Source organism: Coregonus lavaretus (genome assembly GCF_964263955.1).
Source record: "Coregonus lavaretus genome assembly, chromosome: 6".
Lineage (NCBI taxonomy): Eukaryota > Metazoa > Chordata > Actinopteri > Salmoniformes > Salmonidae > Coregonus > Coregonus lavaretus.
The window spans coordinates 42,553,308-42,569,905 of record NC_139993.1 but is presented as its reverse complement, the minus strand read 5'-3'; the positions used below and the strand labels follow the sequence as shown (position 1 = coordinate 42,569,905).

General features: G+C 39.2%; 1 protein-coding gene across 1 annotated transcript in view; it reads right to left on the bottom strand.

Annotated features, from left to right (window-relative positions):
- mcf2l2 (MCF.2 cell line derived transforming sequence-like 2) overlaps positions 1-16,598 on the bottom strand; it is a gene marked incomplete at its 5' end in the record, with an annotated part of 138,962 nt that overhangs the window by 98,662 nt on the left and 23,702 nt on the right. Inside the window, one exon of the mRNA XM_084164037.1 lies at positions 11,840-11,954. Within this exon, the coding sequence (XP_084020163.1) occupies positions 11,840-11,954 (115 nt within the window). The remainder of the gene's footprint in view (positions 1-11,839; positions 11,955-16,598) is intronic.

Below are 16,598 nucleotides of genomic sequence, written 5' to 3'. Positions count from 1 at the left end.
CTACAAAGCTCCACAGCGGAGATTGGAGTATCTGTCCATAGGACCACTTTAAGCCATACACTCCACAGAGCTGGGCTTTACGGAAGTGTGTCCAGAAAAAAGCCATTGCTCAAAGAAAAAAATAAGCAAACACGTTTGGTGTTCACCAAAAGCCATGTGGGAGACTCCCCAAACATATGGAAGAAGGTACTCTGGTCAGATTAGGCTAAAATTGAGCTTTTTGGCCATCAAGGAAAACGCTATGCCTGGCGCAAACCCAACACCACTCATCACCCCAAGAACACCATCCCCACAGTGAAGCATGGTGGTGGCAGCATCATGCTGTGGGGATGTTTTTCATCGGCAGGGACTGGGAAACTGGTCAGAATGGAAGGAATGATGGATGGCTCTAAATACAGGGAAATTCTTGAGGGAAACCTGTTTCAGTCTTCCAGAGATTTGAGACTGGGACAGAGGTTCACCTTCCAGCAGGACAATGACCCTAAGCATACTGCTAAAGCAACACTCGAGTGGTTTAAGGGGAAACATCTAAATGTCTTGGAATGGCCTAGTCAAAGCCCAGACCTCAATCCAATTGAGAATCTGTGGTATGACTTAAAGATTGCTGTACACCAGCAGAACCCATCCATATTGAAGGAGCTGGAGCTGTTTTGCCTTGAAGAATGGGCAAAAATCCCAGTGGCTAGATGTGCCGAGCTTATAGAGACATACCCCAAGAGACTTGCAGCTGTAATTGCTGCAAAAGGTGGCTCTACAAAGTATTGACTTTGGGGGGGGGGGGGGTGAATAGTTATGCACGCTCAAGTTTTCTGTTTTTTTGTCTTATTTGTTGTTTGTTTCACCCAAAAAAATATTTTGCATCTTCAAAGTGGTAGGCATGTTGTGTAAATCAAATTATACAAACCTCCCAAAAAGCCATTTTAATTCCAGGTTATAAGGCAACAAAATAGGAAAAATGCCAAGGGGGTGAATACTTTCGCAAAACCACTGTAGTTAACAGTGTTAGAGGAGCTGTGTAAGCTTATTTAATGTTTGGGGTGTTTTACAGGGAAGATGTTAAGAGGGGGTCATTAACATTCTCAATGTGTAACTCTGACAAAAGGGTGAATGAAGTTGCTCCCCTATTAGCACAAGACATTTAAAATACAATGAAAAGACGTTGAGAATGTGTATTTTTAATGTCTTGTGCTCACTGGGTGATGATGTCTAACGTCTTACTCTGTTATCTCGCCTCGTATATTCCTACGCGACTGAACAGCTTTTGTGTATTTTCCTGCCTGAGAACAGCTGACATGAGACCAGATTAATTGAACATTCACTGTGTCATGAGAGAGAGAATGATATCCCAGATGTGCAATTTTCGGAGAAATGTGTCTTGTGAAATAGATGTTGTTTATTAACAAGTAATAAAAACAAGTAATTTTAAAAAATGTGGATTTTGATTAGTGCTTGGGGTTATTGCCTTGTTGGAAGATCCACTTGTGGCCAAGTGTCAGCCTCCTGGCAGAGGCAACCAGGTTTTTGGCTAAAATGTCCTGGTACTTGGTATAGTTCATGATGCTATTGACCTTAACAACGGCCCCAGGACCAGTGGAAGCAAAATAGCCCTATAACTTCAAAGATCCACCACCATATTTTACCGTAGGTATGAGGTACTTTTCCGCATATGCTTCTGTTTTTCAATGACAAACCCACCACTGGTGTGCGTGGCCAAATGACATGAAAATAGAAGGTCTTTGCCCACACACACCAGTGGTGGGTTTGTCATTGAAAAACAGAAGCATATGCAGAAAAGTACCTCATACCTACTGTAAAATATGGTGGTGGATCTTTGATACAGTCTTTCTTGCTCATCTATATCAAGGCTACCAAGCTCTGTCAAGTTGGTTGTTGATCATTGGTCCATTTTCAAGTCTTGCCATAGATCTTCAAGCATATTTAAGTCAAAACTGTAACTAGGCCACTCAGGAACATTAAATGTCTTCTTGGTGAGTAGCTCCAGTGTAGATTTGTCTTTGTGTTTTAGATTATTGTCTTGTTGAATGGTGAATTCGTCTCCCAGTGTCTGAACCAGGTTTTCCTCTATGATTTTGCCTGTGCTTAGCTCCATTACGTTTATTTTTATCCGGGAAAAACTCCCCAGTCCTTGCCGATGACAGGCATACCCATAACCTGATGCATCCACCACCATGCTTGAAAATATGAAGAGTGGTACTCAGTGATGTGTTGTGTTGGATTTGCCCCAAACATAACACTTTGTATCCAGGACTTTGCAACATGTTTCGCAATATTACTTTAGTGCCTTGTTACAAACAGGATGCATGTTTTGGAATTTTTTTATTCTCTACAGGCTTCCTTCTTTTCACTCTGTCATTTAGGTTAGTATTATGGAGTAACTGGGTTGTTCCACCAATTTGGTGCCTTTAGAGATTTGCAACTTGGTGAATTTTCTGTTGTTGATTTCACCTCATTTTAACATTCTGTCATAAGCACCTGTTCAACTTACTAAAAAACAAGTTTTCCCATCTCAAGAGGTTCAATAAAAGTTGTTGATGATTTCATTTAAAATCAGCCATACATCCTCTTGGGACAGGGGAAATGGAAGCTTGTTGTGTGCAACAGGAAGGGGCAATTGAATACTTCACAAAAAAAATGTAATTGTTAGAACGTTTCTAGCCTGTCTATCTATGGGTAACAGGGTTGATGTGTTATGCTCGACCCACTCAGTTTCCAACCACAAAACACAACAAAAGGAGTAGAACCAGCTCACCTGCTTTTACACTACGATTTGACTTTTAGATGTTCAATGTTTCTTTTGACATACATTTTTTTATGGTTTCATCATTATAAAACGAAATAAATAATAATATTCAGAAATGACTTTTCAAAGCAACAAAATAACTAGGGCTTTACAATGATGATGAAAACTTGGATACATTATGGGGTTAAGTGGGTTCAAATCTTCCTGGAAGTCACAGAGGGTGCACGGAGGGACATGTGAAAATGCTGAATCTTGGCACTTTAGCAAGTCTTTATTCATATTAAACATCAGATTTATTGAATTCTCCATGTGGTTTATATTAAAGGGCATTTCATTGAATATAACAGGCTAAAATTCAATATTGGTGCCCAATTTCTACTTAAAATATAGAAGGGATGCAAAAGGCACTAACTTTTTTTTTCTTTTCTTTTTTTTATATATATATACACATATATATATACATACATATACATATATACATACACATATACATATACACACATACACACATACATACATACATACATACATACATACATACATACATATCCTTTTTAAAAATATATATATTCCCCTTTATTACTTTCCAACCCCGCCACCCTTTCCCCGCTTGGAGTAAACTAGTGAACAACAACACCTAGGCCTCTACTTCCAGCCCATACCCACTATCTACATTTTATGGACACAGTCAATTTTACAGTAATTACATTTTATTTGTTCTTTCTCCTGAACTTCTTCTACTCTCAACCTCTCCGATCATTTTCATGATGTCCATCCGGTTTGCTTCTATATGCCATATCTTTCTAACTGTGCTCCTTCACAAAAGCTCCCAACCTACAAGCCATACACTTATTATGGACACAGTGTGCCTACATGATTAGTTATCTTGTTATTGTTTGTTGTTAGTTGTTATTAGTCCCATCCTTCAATTCCATTCAACACCTCCCATCTATCTTTTAACACCATCCATACAGGATTTCTATTTGCCATATATATTTCAACTGTACTGTGATGTCTTACAAAAGCTCTGAACCTTTCTATTCTCATTGTTTCTACAGAATGTGAATTGAAAATAAACATTTTTGCTAATAGTATTATTATGTTATTGATTGATTGACTATGACTTTTCAGATCACCCAGTAGTGCTATCTGCAGGGTTAGCTCCAGGTAAAAATTGCAATCCTTTAGCCATTCCTGGACCTGTGTCCAAAAACAAGCTACAAATGGACAGTACCAAAACAAATGATCTAATGATTCTGTCTCTTCGCAGCAAAATCTGCAGAGCTGGGAAGATTGTATCCCCCATATACAGTGGGGAAAAAAAGTATTTAGTCAGCCACCAATTGTGCAAGTTCTCCCACTTAAAAAGATGAGAGAGGCCTGTAATTGTCATCATAGGTACACATCAACTATGACAGACAAAATGAGAAAAAAAAATCCAGAAAATCACATTGTAGGATTTTTAATGAATTTATTGGCATATGATGGTGGAAAATAAGTATTTGGTCAATAACAAAAGTTTCTCAATACTTTGTTATATACCCTTTGTTGGCAATGACACAGGTCAAACGTTTTCTGTAAGTCTTCACAAGGTTTTCACACACTGTTGCTGGTATTTTGGCCCATTCCTCCATGCAGATCTCCTCTAGAGCAGTGATGTTTTGGGGCTGTCGCTGGGCAACACAGACTTTCAACTCCCTCCAAAGATTTTCTATGGGGTTGAGATCTGGAGACTGGCTAGGCCACTCCAGGACCTTGAAATGCTTCTTACGAAGCCACTCCTTCGTTGCCCGGGCGGTGTGTTTGGGATCATTGTCATGCTGAAAGACCCAGCCACGTTTCATCTTCAATGCCCTTGCTGATGGAAGGAGGGTTTCACTCAAAATCTCACGATACATGGCCCCATTCATTCTTTCCTTTACACGGATCAGTCGTCCTGGTCCCTTTGCAGAAAAACAGCCCCAAAGCATGATGTTTCCAACCCCATGCTTCACAGTAGGTATGGTGTTCTTTGGATGCAACTCAGCATTCTTTGTCCTCCAAACATGACGAGTTGAGTTTTTACCAAAAGTTATATTTTGGTTTCATCTGACCATATGACATTCTCCCAATCCTCTTCTGGATCATCCAAATGCACTTCAGACGGGCCTGGACATGTACTGGCTTAAGCAGGGGGACACGTCTCGCACTGCAGGATTTGAGTCCCTGGCGGCGTAGTGTGTTACTGATGGTTGGCTTTGTTACTTTGGTCCCGGCTCTCTGCAGGTCATTCACTAGGTCCCCCCATGTGGTTCTGGGATTTTTGCTCACCGTTCTTGTGATCATTTTGACCCCACGGGGTGAGATCTTGCGTGGAGCCCCAGATCGAGGGAGATTATCAGTGGTCTTGTATGTCTTCCATTTCCTAATAATTGCTCCCACAGTTGATTTCTTCAAACCAAGCTGCTTACCTATTGCAGATTCAGTCTTCCCAGCCTGGTGCAGGTCTACAATTTTGTTTTTGGTGTCCTTTGACAGCTCTTTGGTCTTGGCCATTGTGAAGTTTGGAGTGTGACTGTTTGAGGTTGTGGACAGGTGTCTTTTATACTGATAACAAGTTCAAACAGGTGCCATTAATACAGGTAACGAGTGGAGGACAGAGGAGCCTCTTAAAGAAGAAGTTACAGGTCTGTGAGAGCCAGAAATCTTGCTTGTTTGTAGGTGACCAAAAACTTATTTTCCACCATAATTTGCAAATAAATTCATAAAAAATCCTACAATGGGATTTTCTGGATTTTTTTTTCTCAATTTGTCTGTCATAGTTGACGTGTACCTATGATGAAAATTACAGGCCTCTCTCATCTTTTTAAGTGGGAGAACTTGCACAATTGGTGGCTGACTAAATACTTTTTTTCCCCACTGTAAATAACATTATATTGGTAGCAAGAATTTTATATAATAATTTAAATTGAAAGATTCTAATTTTTGAATCCGGTGTCGTTTTGCGTATCAGTTCATAAACACTATGCCATGGGATCGGTACGTCAAAAATCTCTTCCCAACTATTTTGCAATCTATATGGGACGGCTGTCAATCCTTTGGTCCTTAATTGAAACTGATATACCTTTTTATTTATCACAGTTTTCCTTAACCAATTATGTTCTTTAATGCAAGGCCGACAGACAAGTTCCTTACTTTCTCCTCCTTCCACTTTCCTCTTCCATTTTTGCGGTAAGGCTGCAATTATTTGGTTGTAATTTTGGGTAGAGCAGACATTTCCATATGTTTTTGTTAGCTGCATGTGCGACATAAATCCACCAGTCCTACCGATGATATAATTTACAAAGATTATACCTTTTTTAAACATTTTGTCCCAAAAAAAAAGGTTTTTTGTCAATTAGTATATTTGAGTTTAACCACAATATTTGTTGCATTATTTGTTCTGTCGTTTCTGGTGGATTAAATTGAAATTGCAACCAACTTTCTATGGCTTGTTTTAGAAATTGTGATATCTGGGAGATGATTTCCTTTTCAAATAACTGAAAGTGAGTGGTTGTAATCTGAATAAAGGGAAAAAGGCCATTCTTGAACATTGGGTGAGTCAATCTTACTAATTTGCTGGAGAACCAGTTCGGATTTAAGTATAACTTTTGTATGACTGAAGCTTTTAGTGATAGGTCTAATGCTTTAATTTTTAATAATTTCTGTCCTCCGAATTCATATTCATTATATAAATAGGCCCGTTTAATTTTGTCTGGCTTGCCGTTCCAAATAAAATGGAATCTTTTTTTCTCATATAATTTAAAAATCTGTTCGCTAGGCGTTGGCAAGACCATAAGCAAATAGGTAAACTGGGATAATACTAAAGAGTTAACCAGGGTGATTTTTCCACAAATTGACAGGCACCCACCTTTCCATGGTAGCAAGATCTTATCTATTTTTGCTAACTTTCTATTATAATTTATTGAAGTGAGATCATTTATTTCCTTTGGGATATTTATTCCGAATATATCCACATCATCTTCAAACCATTTTATTGGTAAACTACATGGCAATGTAAAAATTGTATTTTTTATTGATCCAATACGTAATATAGTACATTTGTCATAATTTGGTTGTAATCCAGAGAGGTTAGAAAATGTATCTAGATCCTCTATGAGGCTGTGGAGTGATTATATTTGTGGATTTAAAAGAAAACATTAATCATCAGCGTACAATGACACCTTTGTTTTTAAGCCCTGGATTTCTAATCCCCTGATATTATTGTTGGATCTGATTTTAATAGCTAACATCTCGATGGCCACAATAAATAGATATGCCGATAGTGGACAACCTTGATTCACTCCTCTTGACAGTTTAAAACTTTCTGAGAACACCTATGGTTACTATACATGATTTTGACCCATTTTATAAGAGATTCGCCAAAATTGAAATGCTCCAGGCATTTATATATAAACCCCAGTCGTACTTTATCAAATGCCTTTTCGAAGTCTGCTATGAATAGCAGGCCTGGTTTCACCGGTTTTCCATAATGTTCTATTGTTTCCAATACTTGCCTTATATTATCTCCAATGTATCTTCCATGTAAAAAACCTGTCTGATTAGAATGAATAATATCCGACAATACCTTTTTAATTCTATGCGCTATACATTTTGCTAGAATTTTTGCATCACAACACTGAAGTGTAAGGGGCCTCCAATTTTTTTAATGGACTGGATCTTTATATTTTCCACTTGTATCCTGTTTCAGTAATAATGAGATCAGACCTTCTTCTTGAGTGTCAGATAATCTACCATTTATATAGGAGTGGTTAAAACATGCTAATAGCGGTCCTCTTAGTATATCAAAAAAGGTTTGGTATACTTCGACTGGTATGCCATCCAACCCTGGAGTTTTCCCAGACTTAAAGGCTTTAATTGCATCCAGAAGTTCCTCCTCTGTTATTTCACCTTCACATGAGTCTTTCTGTTTGGCTGTTAATCTTACATTATCAATAGAAAAAAAATCTCTACAATTAGCTTCAGTTAGAGGAGATGGGGGCGACTGAAATGAAAACATATGCTTAAAGTACCTTGTTTCCTCCTTCAAAATATAATTTGGTGAATCATGGGTTACTCCGTCAATTGTAACCAATTTCATTAAATTATTTTTGGTAGCATTCCTATGTTGAAGATTAAAAAAGAATTTGGTGCATTTTTCCCCATATTCCATCCAGTTTGCTTTATTTTTTATAATATATTACACTTGATCTTTCTTGAATAAGTTTCTCCATTTCTTTTTGTTTTTCCTCTAATTTATTCTGAGCCTCTATGTTACAGTTTTTATTGCCATCTATCTGTTCTGTTAGACTTGCTATTCCTTTGTTAGTATAAACTCTTTTGACCTAAATTGCTTTTGTTTTCGAGATGAGTACAGAATTGCATGGCCTCTAAAGGCACATTTAAAGGCGTCCCATACAATAAGGGGATTTGCTGTATATTATGTCGGAAAAAGTAAGTTATAAATTCCTTTGTCCTAGTTAAAAATAAATTATCATCCAATAGGCTTTGCTTACATTTCCAATATCCTCGCCCACGTGGAAATTCAGTAAGAGTAATGTATATGCCAATTATATGATGGTCCGACCGCATTCTGTCCCCTATCAACACTTTTTAAACTTTTGGTGCCAACGAGAATGAGATAAGAAAGAAGTCAAGACGACTAGCTTGATTGAGTCTCCGCCATGTATATCTCACTAGATCAGGATATTTAAGCCTCCATATATCTACTAGTTCTAATGTATCCATGACATTCACGATTTCCTTAAGAGCATGTGGGTGATTGTTTGTGGTGTGATTTCCTTTACGGTCCATTGAGCTATTTAAAACAGTATTATAATCCCCCACCATAATAATATTGTCTTGAATTGCTTGCAGAGTTGATAATTTAATAATAATAATAATAATAATAATAATAATAATAATATGCCATTTAGCAGACGCTTTTATCCAAAGCGACTTACAGTCATGCGTGCATACATTTCTTTTTGTATGGGTGGTCCCGGGGATCGAACCCACTACCTTAGCGTTACAAGCGCCGTGCTCTACCAGCTGAGCTACAGAGGACCACATTTATTATATATTTATTATATATTTTTTATTATATTTTATTATATATATATATTTATATATAATTTATTATATATATTGTCAAAGAAGTGTGGATCATCATTATTTGGTCCGTAAATGTTAATGAGCCATATCTGTTTATTGTCCAATAACATATTTAAAGTAATCCATCTACCTTGCGTATCTATTTGGACAATTTGCACATTCGGATCGAAATTACTATTAATTCATATCATCACCCCTTTTGAATTTCTTTGCCCATGGGAGAAGTACAATGTTGTTGATCCATCCTCAGTTTTCTCCTATGACAGCAATTAAACTCGGTAACTGTTTTAAAATCACTAATGGCCTCATGGTGAAATACCTGAGCGGTGTCCTTCCTCTCCAGAAACTAAGATAAGGAAGGACACCTGTATCTTTGTAGTGACTGGGTGTATCGATACATCATCCAAAGACTAATTAATAACTTCACCGTGTCTGCTTTTTAAAAATGTTGACCCATTTACCAATCAGTGCTCTTTTTTGTGAGGCATTGGAAAATCTCCCTGGTCTTTGTGGTTGAATATGTGCTTGAAATTCACTACTCGACTGAGGGACCTTAAAGATAATTTTCTGTGTGGGGTACAGAGATGGGTTAGTAATTCAAAAATCATGTAAACCAGGGGTATTCCACCGAGTATCTATGGACCCCTAGGGGTACTACAGGTACTCAAGGGGTCCCTGAAAAAATATACACTACCGGTCAAAGGTTTTAGAACACCTACTCATTCAAGGATTTTTCTTAATTTGTACTATTTTGGGGGGGGGGGGTATACAGAATATTTGGTAAAAGACCAAGTCCATATTATGGCAAGAACAGCTCAAATAAGCAAAGAGAAACGACAGTCCATCATTACTTTAAGACATGAAGGTCAGTCAATAAGTTACATTTCAAGAACTTTTAAAGTTTCTTCAAGTGCAGTCGCAAAAACCATCAAGCGGTGTGATGAAACTGGCTCTCATGAGGACCGCCACAGGAATGGAAGACCCAGAGTTACCTCTGCTGCAGAGGATATGTTCAGTAGAGTTACCAGCCTCAGAAATTGCAGCCCAAATAAATGCTTCACAGAGTTCAAGTAACAGACACATCTCAACATCACCTGTTCAGAGAAGACTGTGAATCAGGCCTTCATGGTCAAATTGCTGCAAAGAAACCACTACTAAAGGACACCAAAAAGAAGAAGAGACTTGCTTGGCCAGTGGAAATGTGTCCTTAGGTCTGGAGTCCAAATTGGAGATTTTTTGTTCCAACCGCCGTGTCTTTGTGAGACGTGGTGTGGGTGAACGAATTATCTCCGCATGTGTATTTCCCACTGTAAAGTATGGAGGAGGTGTTATGGTGTGGGGGTGCTTTGCTGGTGACACTGTCTGTGATGTATATAGAATTCAAGGAACACTTAACCAGCATGGCTACCACAGCATTCTGCAGCGATACACCATCCCATCTGGTTTGGGCTTAGGGGGACTATCATTTGTTTTTCAACAGGACAATGACCCAACACACCTCCAGGCTGTGTAAGCGCATTTTTACTAAGAAGGAGAGTGATGGAGTGCTGCATCAGATGACCTGGACTGCACAATCCCCCGACCTCAACCAAATTGAGATGGTTTGGGATGAGTCGGACCACAGAGTGAAGGAAAAGCAGCCAACAAGTGCTCAGCATACGTGGGAACTCCTTCAAAACTGTTGAAAAAGCATTCCAGGTGAAGTTGGTTGAGAGAATGCCAAGAGTGTGCAAAGTTGTCATCAAGGCAAAGGGTGGCTATTTGAAGAATCTCAAATATAAAATATATTTTGATTTGTTTAACACTTTTTTGGTTACTACATGATTCCATATGTGTTCTTTCATAGTTTTGATGTTTTCACTATTATTCTACAATGTAGAAAATACTGGCCCAACGCTCTTAGCTGCTAGGCTACCTGCTAGAAACAACAGAAAATAGGTGAATATCTTATTTCTAATGATGTCAACAATATTGAGCAAATTACACTAATTGTAGCCAATTACACTCACAGGAGTATCTGACATTGGAAAAGAACTCCCGCAAATAGGCTACCAGTGCGGCAAGTGCTGCTGGCTACTGGTACGCTTTCTTGACTTGGACATACATTTTTGCCAACACATGGTTAGCCTTTGTTTAACCAGGTAAACAGCTGATCTTAGTGAAAATGTGTTTGAAGTTACCTTTCTAGCTAATATGCTATGTTAGAGTTTACACTTCCAATTATAAAGTGGGGAGGTCAAAATAATGAAAAACGATCTACCAAATCTAATCATTTAAAAATGTTTATTACTTCCCTTTGCCATTATCATTCACCTGAGGATAAGACAAGACGTGAGAAAAGAAAAGTTTGCTAATGTATGATGGGGGTCCCTGGGTCGCTGGTTTTCCTGGGAGGGCAAGAAAAGGTTGAAGACCCCTGATGTAAACCACTATTATTGCAGACAGAATGAGTCCATGCAACTTACTATGTGATTTGTTTAAGCAAATGTTTACTCCTGAACTTTTTAAGCTTGTCATAACAGAGGGGTTGAATACTTATTTACTCAAGCCATTTCAGCTCTTTTTATTTGTAATTAATTTGTAAAAACTTCTAAAAATGTAATTCCACTGTGACATTATGGGGTATTGTGTGTAAATTCAGGCTGTATCACAACAAAATGTGGCAAAAGTCAAAGGGTGTGAATACTTTCTTTAGGCACTGTATGTTTATTTAAGCCTAAGTGTTTCTTCAAGCCACACTCATTACAATGATTGCATCACTGTAATGCTAGAAGCAGCACTCTTTGACCTGCCCTGATCAAATAAACAGTAGCATTACAGTAAGCTTCTGTTCTCCACTGTGGGAAAATAAAGTGCACCAGAATTGCAGTATTGATCTGAACTGCATAACCATGGGAACATATTTATGGTTGGAGTGAAGCTGCATATGCATGGCTCCTACTTTACCTAGGGATGCTGGTCAGATATGTGACAACATTCTGGAAGTCCTCGTCTAGGAGGTCGCCGAAGCCTGAGTATTCAGGGAAGGTGATGATGGGGGCGCCATCTTTCCCTCTTCCTCCTGCACACATAGGGTTACATCAATAGATTGACAGAAATGTGTCCATTTTGTTACATTCATTCATTTACACCAGGCTACTACAGTCAAATAAACATTTATTTGGATACAAAACTACATTCTGTTGTTACAGATTTGATGGGAGAATTTATATCAATAGAAAAGTTATATTTCTACTAATGATCCACAAGGTGGTGGCATTGGGCTAATGTCAGCATAAATGTGGGTTTGATCATTTTTTGCCAAATGTCATGACTAAATCAAAACTAATTTGAAACATGAAACTAAACAAGTTTGATGAGTGAAACTGTTGATATGACTGAGATCTGTAGGACAATCTAAATTAAGAAATAAGAGGAGAGATGTCAATCTCAAATAATCAAAAGTGTCTCACTAAATCCTGAAACAAATGAAAGCAATCAGTGGCAGCCATATTATAATCCATGATCATATATCTCTAGGATCAGAGATGAACCAGTCAAAGTGTATCACTATGAGAAAGTCTAGTGGAGCAGCAAGACACCCTTTGTCTAAAGTGTTCCTCCTCAATCATCATCATGCCCCAGTGCCTGCATTCCTGAGTGGAGATGGGAGTATAGAGGTTGGCCTTATGATCTAGATTCTAGGGTGAATTCTCAACTTCAACAGTTTGGGATGACAGAGGGGAACTGCTGTAAACTCTACCTCATCTGCCCGAGGCAGTCTGATTTTCTACTTGAGGCCCCCCAAGTCTGGGCACTTACATTACTTGGACATACACTGTATTACTCTTATTCCTGAGGAGCACGTCAGGAAATGCTGCCTTTGATATTAGTGGTGAGGTAACCGTAGCTCTTTACTTCCAATGAACACTGACTGACTAACTTTTTCCCCTCCTAACTCCTCCTCTGCCTTCTTCTCTCTGTCTCTCGGTTCTAAAAATGTACTAACACTGAAAAGCAAATCACATAGACAAGCATAACAGCCTCCTCCCAAACGCAGATGTCTTTGTGCTAAAAGCAGCATGTAGTTTATTTCCTGTGCCATCTCGCCTGCCAACCATCCCAGTGGGTGACAACTCACCTATCAGTCCTCCCAGCCAGACACATCCAATTACCTGCTTATGGCAGAAAAATCCACCACAGGGAATGCTCACGTATGTCAGGGCTTCTGTTGCCTACCGCTCTCACTGACAACAGCACACCAGATAACAATCAGAGCTGTACAATACTGCCCTGTCTAGAAAGCTCAGCTCAATTCAGCATCACCTCATCAGGTATAAGGTAAGTAGTGCAGAAATAATGCTTCTATAGGTGTGGAGGTAATACTGGAATAACGCCAACAGCAAGGTGGCCTTTGCTTGTGAACCTGTCATGTATCAGCATCACAATATGGAGTAAAGGAATGGAGACCAATGTTTTAAAACCGTACAAAACAACCCAAACTCAGTGACAGACCCATTGAGAATAAAAGCAGGCTTGCAGTGCAGATAATGAAATATACTTGTGTGTTTTCCACAGTACAATTACATAAGTTTGAAAGTTAGCTTTGCTGAGCCAGGGTTTTTGGACTAAGACATCAGCTTGGCAGGAGCACAGCTGGCCGACCCTTGGTGGTTTGACATGGGTGGGAAGGAATGGAAACATAGAGCTCCCGTCCAATCAACCTGGTCTCAGGGCAATTCGTTGGATTTGGTACGTAAATCTTTTTCTCCATTTAGTATGATATACAGTGGGGAGAACAAGTATTTGATACACTGCCGATTTTGCAGGTTCTCCTACTTACAAAGCATGTAGAGGTCTGTAATTTTTATCATAGGTACACTTCAACTGTGAGAGACGGAATCTAAAACAAAAATCCAGAAAATCACATTGTATGATTTTTAAGTAATTAATTTGCATTTTATTGCACGACATAAGTATTTGATCACCTACCAACCAGTAAGAATTCCGGCTCTCACAGACCTGTTAGTTTTTCTTTAAGAAGCCCTCCTGTTCTCCACTCATTACCTGTATTAACTGCACCTGTTTGAACTCGTTACCTGTATAAAAGACACCTGTCCACACACTCAATCAAACAGACTCCAACCTCTCCACATTGGCCAAGACCAGAGAGCTGTGTAAGGACATCAGGGATAAAATTGTAGACCTGCACAAGGCTGGGATGGGCTACAGGACAATAGGCAAGCAGCTTGGTGAGAAGGCAACAACTGTTGATGCAATTATTAGAAACTGGAAGAAGTTCAAGATGACGGTCAATCACCCTCGGTCTGGGGCTCCATGCAAGATCTCACCTCGTGGGGCATCAATGATCATGAGGAAGGTGAGGGATCAGCCCAGAACTACACAGCAGGACCTGGTCAATGACCTGAAGAGAGCTGGGACCACAGTCTCAAAGAAAACCATTAGTAACACACTACGCCGTCATGGATTAACATCCTGCAGCGCACGCAAGGTCCCCCTGCTCAAGCCAGCGCATGTCCAGGCCCGTCTGAAGTTTGCCAATGACCATCTGGATGATCCAGAGGAGGAATGGGAGAAGGTCATGTGGTCTGATGAGACAAAAATAGAGCTTTTTGGTCTAAACTCCACTCGCCGTGTTTGGAGGAAGAAGAAGGATGAGTACAACCCCAAGAATACCATCCCAACCGTGAAGCATGGAGGTGGAAAAATCATTCTTTGGGGATGCTTTTCTGCAAAGGGGACAGGACGACTGCACCGTATTGAGGGGAGGATGGATGGGGCCATGTATCGCGAGATCTTGGCCAACAACCTCCTTCCCTCAGTAAGAGCATTGAAGATGGGTTGTGGCTGGGTCTTCCAGCATGACAACGACCCGAAACACACAGCCAGGGCAACTAAGGAGTGGCTCCGTAAGAAGCATCTCAAGGTCCTGGAGTGGCCTAGCCAGTCTCCAGACCTGAACCCAATAGAAAATATTTGGAGGGAGCTGAAAGTCCGTATTGCCCAGCGACAGCCCAGAAACCTGAAGGATCTGGAGAAGGTCTGTATGGAGGAGTGGGCCAAAATCCCTGCTGCAGTGTGTGCAAACCTGGTCAACACCTACAGGAAACATATGATCTCTGTAATTGCAAACAAAGGTTTCTGTACCAAATATTAAGTTCTGCTTTTCTGATGTATCAAATACTTATGTCATGCAATAAAATGCAAATGATTTACTTAAAAATCATACAATGTGATTTTCTGGATTTTTGTTTTAGATTCAGTCTCTCACAATTGAAGTGTACCTATCATAAAAATTACAGACCTCTACATGCTTTGTAAGTAGGAAAACCTGCAAAATTGGCAGTGTATCAAATATTGTTCTCCCCACTGTATTATGTTACGTTAGGTTATAATATGAATGGAATAGGCATCGTACAATATCATACAAATTGGAGGACGTATAGTATACGTCTTACCCGATTATACAATAGCTTAAGAATTTGATGATGCAACTTATCATACATCTTGGAGGATGTATAGTATTATACATCTTTCTCTGAGACCAAGTTGCTTGTTGCAACAAATGAGAATGACTGGGAGAATTTACATTGGTAGTAAGGAGAACTAATGACAAAGATTAGAATAATTTACATAAATGGTTAGGAAAACTAAAACGACAAAGGTTAGGAGAATTTACATAGCAGTTTAGGTGAAATGGGTTAAGGTTAGAATAAGGGTTAGGGGAAGGGTTAGCTAAAATACTACAGTTGTCACTGACGCGACTCGAACACCGACCTTTGGATTGCTAGACGGTCGCGGTATACATCCACCCATCCTCCCTGACCAACCTCCCTACTTTTGTTTCTGTCTAAAGTAACTAGATCATTAGTACATATCATACGTCTTGGAGTTGCTCAGAAATAGGTATAGTATGTTTCGTTTGGCTCTGAGGCCAGGCTAGCCCAATAACTACCCACAACTCCCTCTGTTATTGTTCCAGCTTAGGCCCTGCACCTCTGTCCATGTCTCCAGTACTCTTCTATGTCTCCAGTAACTCAAATTTGGCTATGACAGAAGTTTAAGACTAATTTATTTGAGTTTTAGGGGAAATAAAACAGAGGTGGAAAAAAGTTTGAGAGAGTCTTCTGACTGAGGTGATCTGTGAGTATACGGATATGATTTAGGGGACTCAATGTTCTCAAATACGTGTTAATAATAATGTATAGTATGTACACAGTCATTGCTTCCGGATCCCATCTTAACTGAATGGAAAAAGTGGCCATTTTATCCACTGAACAAAGCTCATGAATATGGCCAGAGAGACGAAGACATCAAATAAAATAAAATCAAATGTTATTTGCCACATGCCCCGAATACAAAAGGTGTAGACCTTACAGTGAAATGCTTACTTACAAGCCCTTAACCAACAATGCAGTTTTAAGAAAAGAAAAAAAAGTGTTAAGTAAAAAATAGATAAATAAAAATAGCAAATAAGTAAAGAGCAGCAGTAAAATAAAATAACAGTAGGGAGGCTATATACAGGGGGTACCGGTCCAGAGTCAATATGCGGGGGCACTGGTTAGTCGAGGTAATATGTACATGTGGGTAGAGTTAAAGTGACTATGCATAGATAATATCTCGCTTTCCCAGATGTTTAGTTAATTTCATTCCAATCTCCTTTGCATTATTGTAGCCTTTTCTGTAGCCTGTCAACTATGTGTCT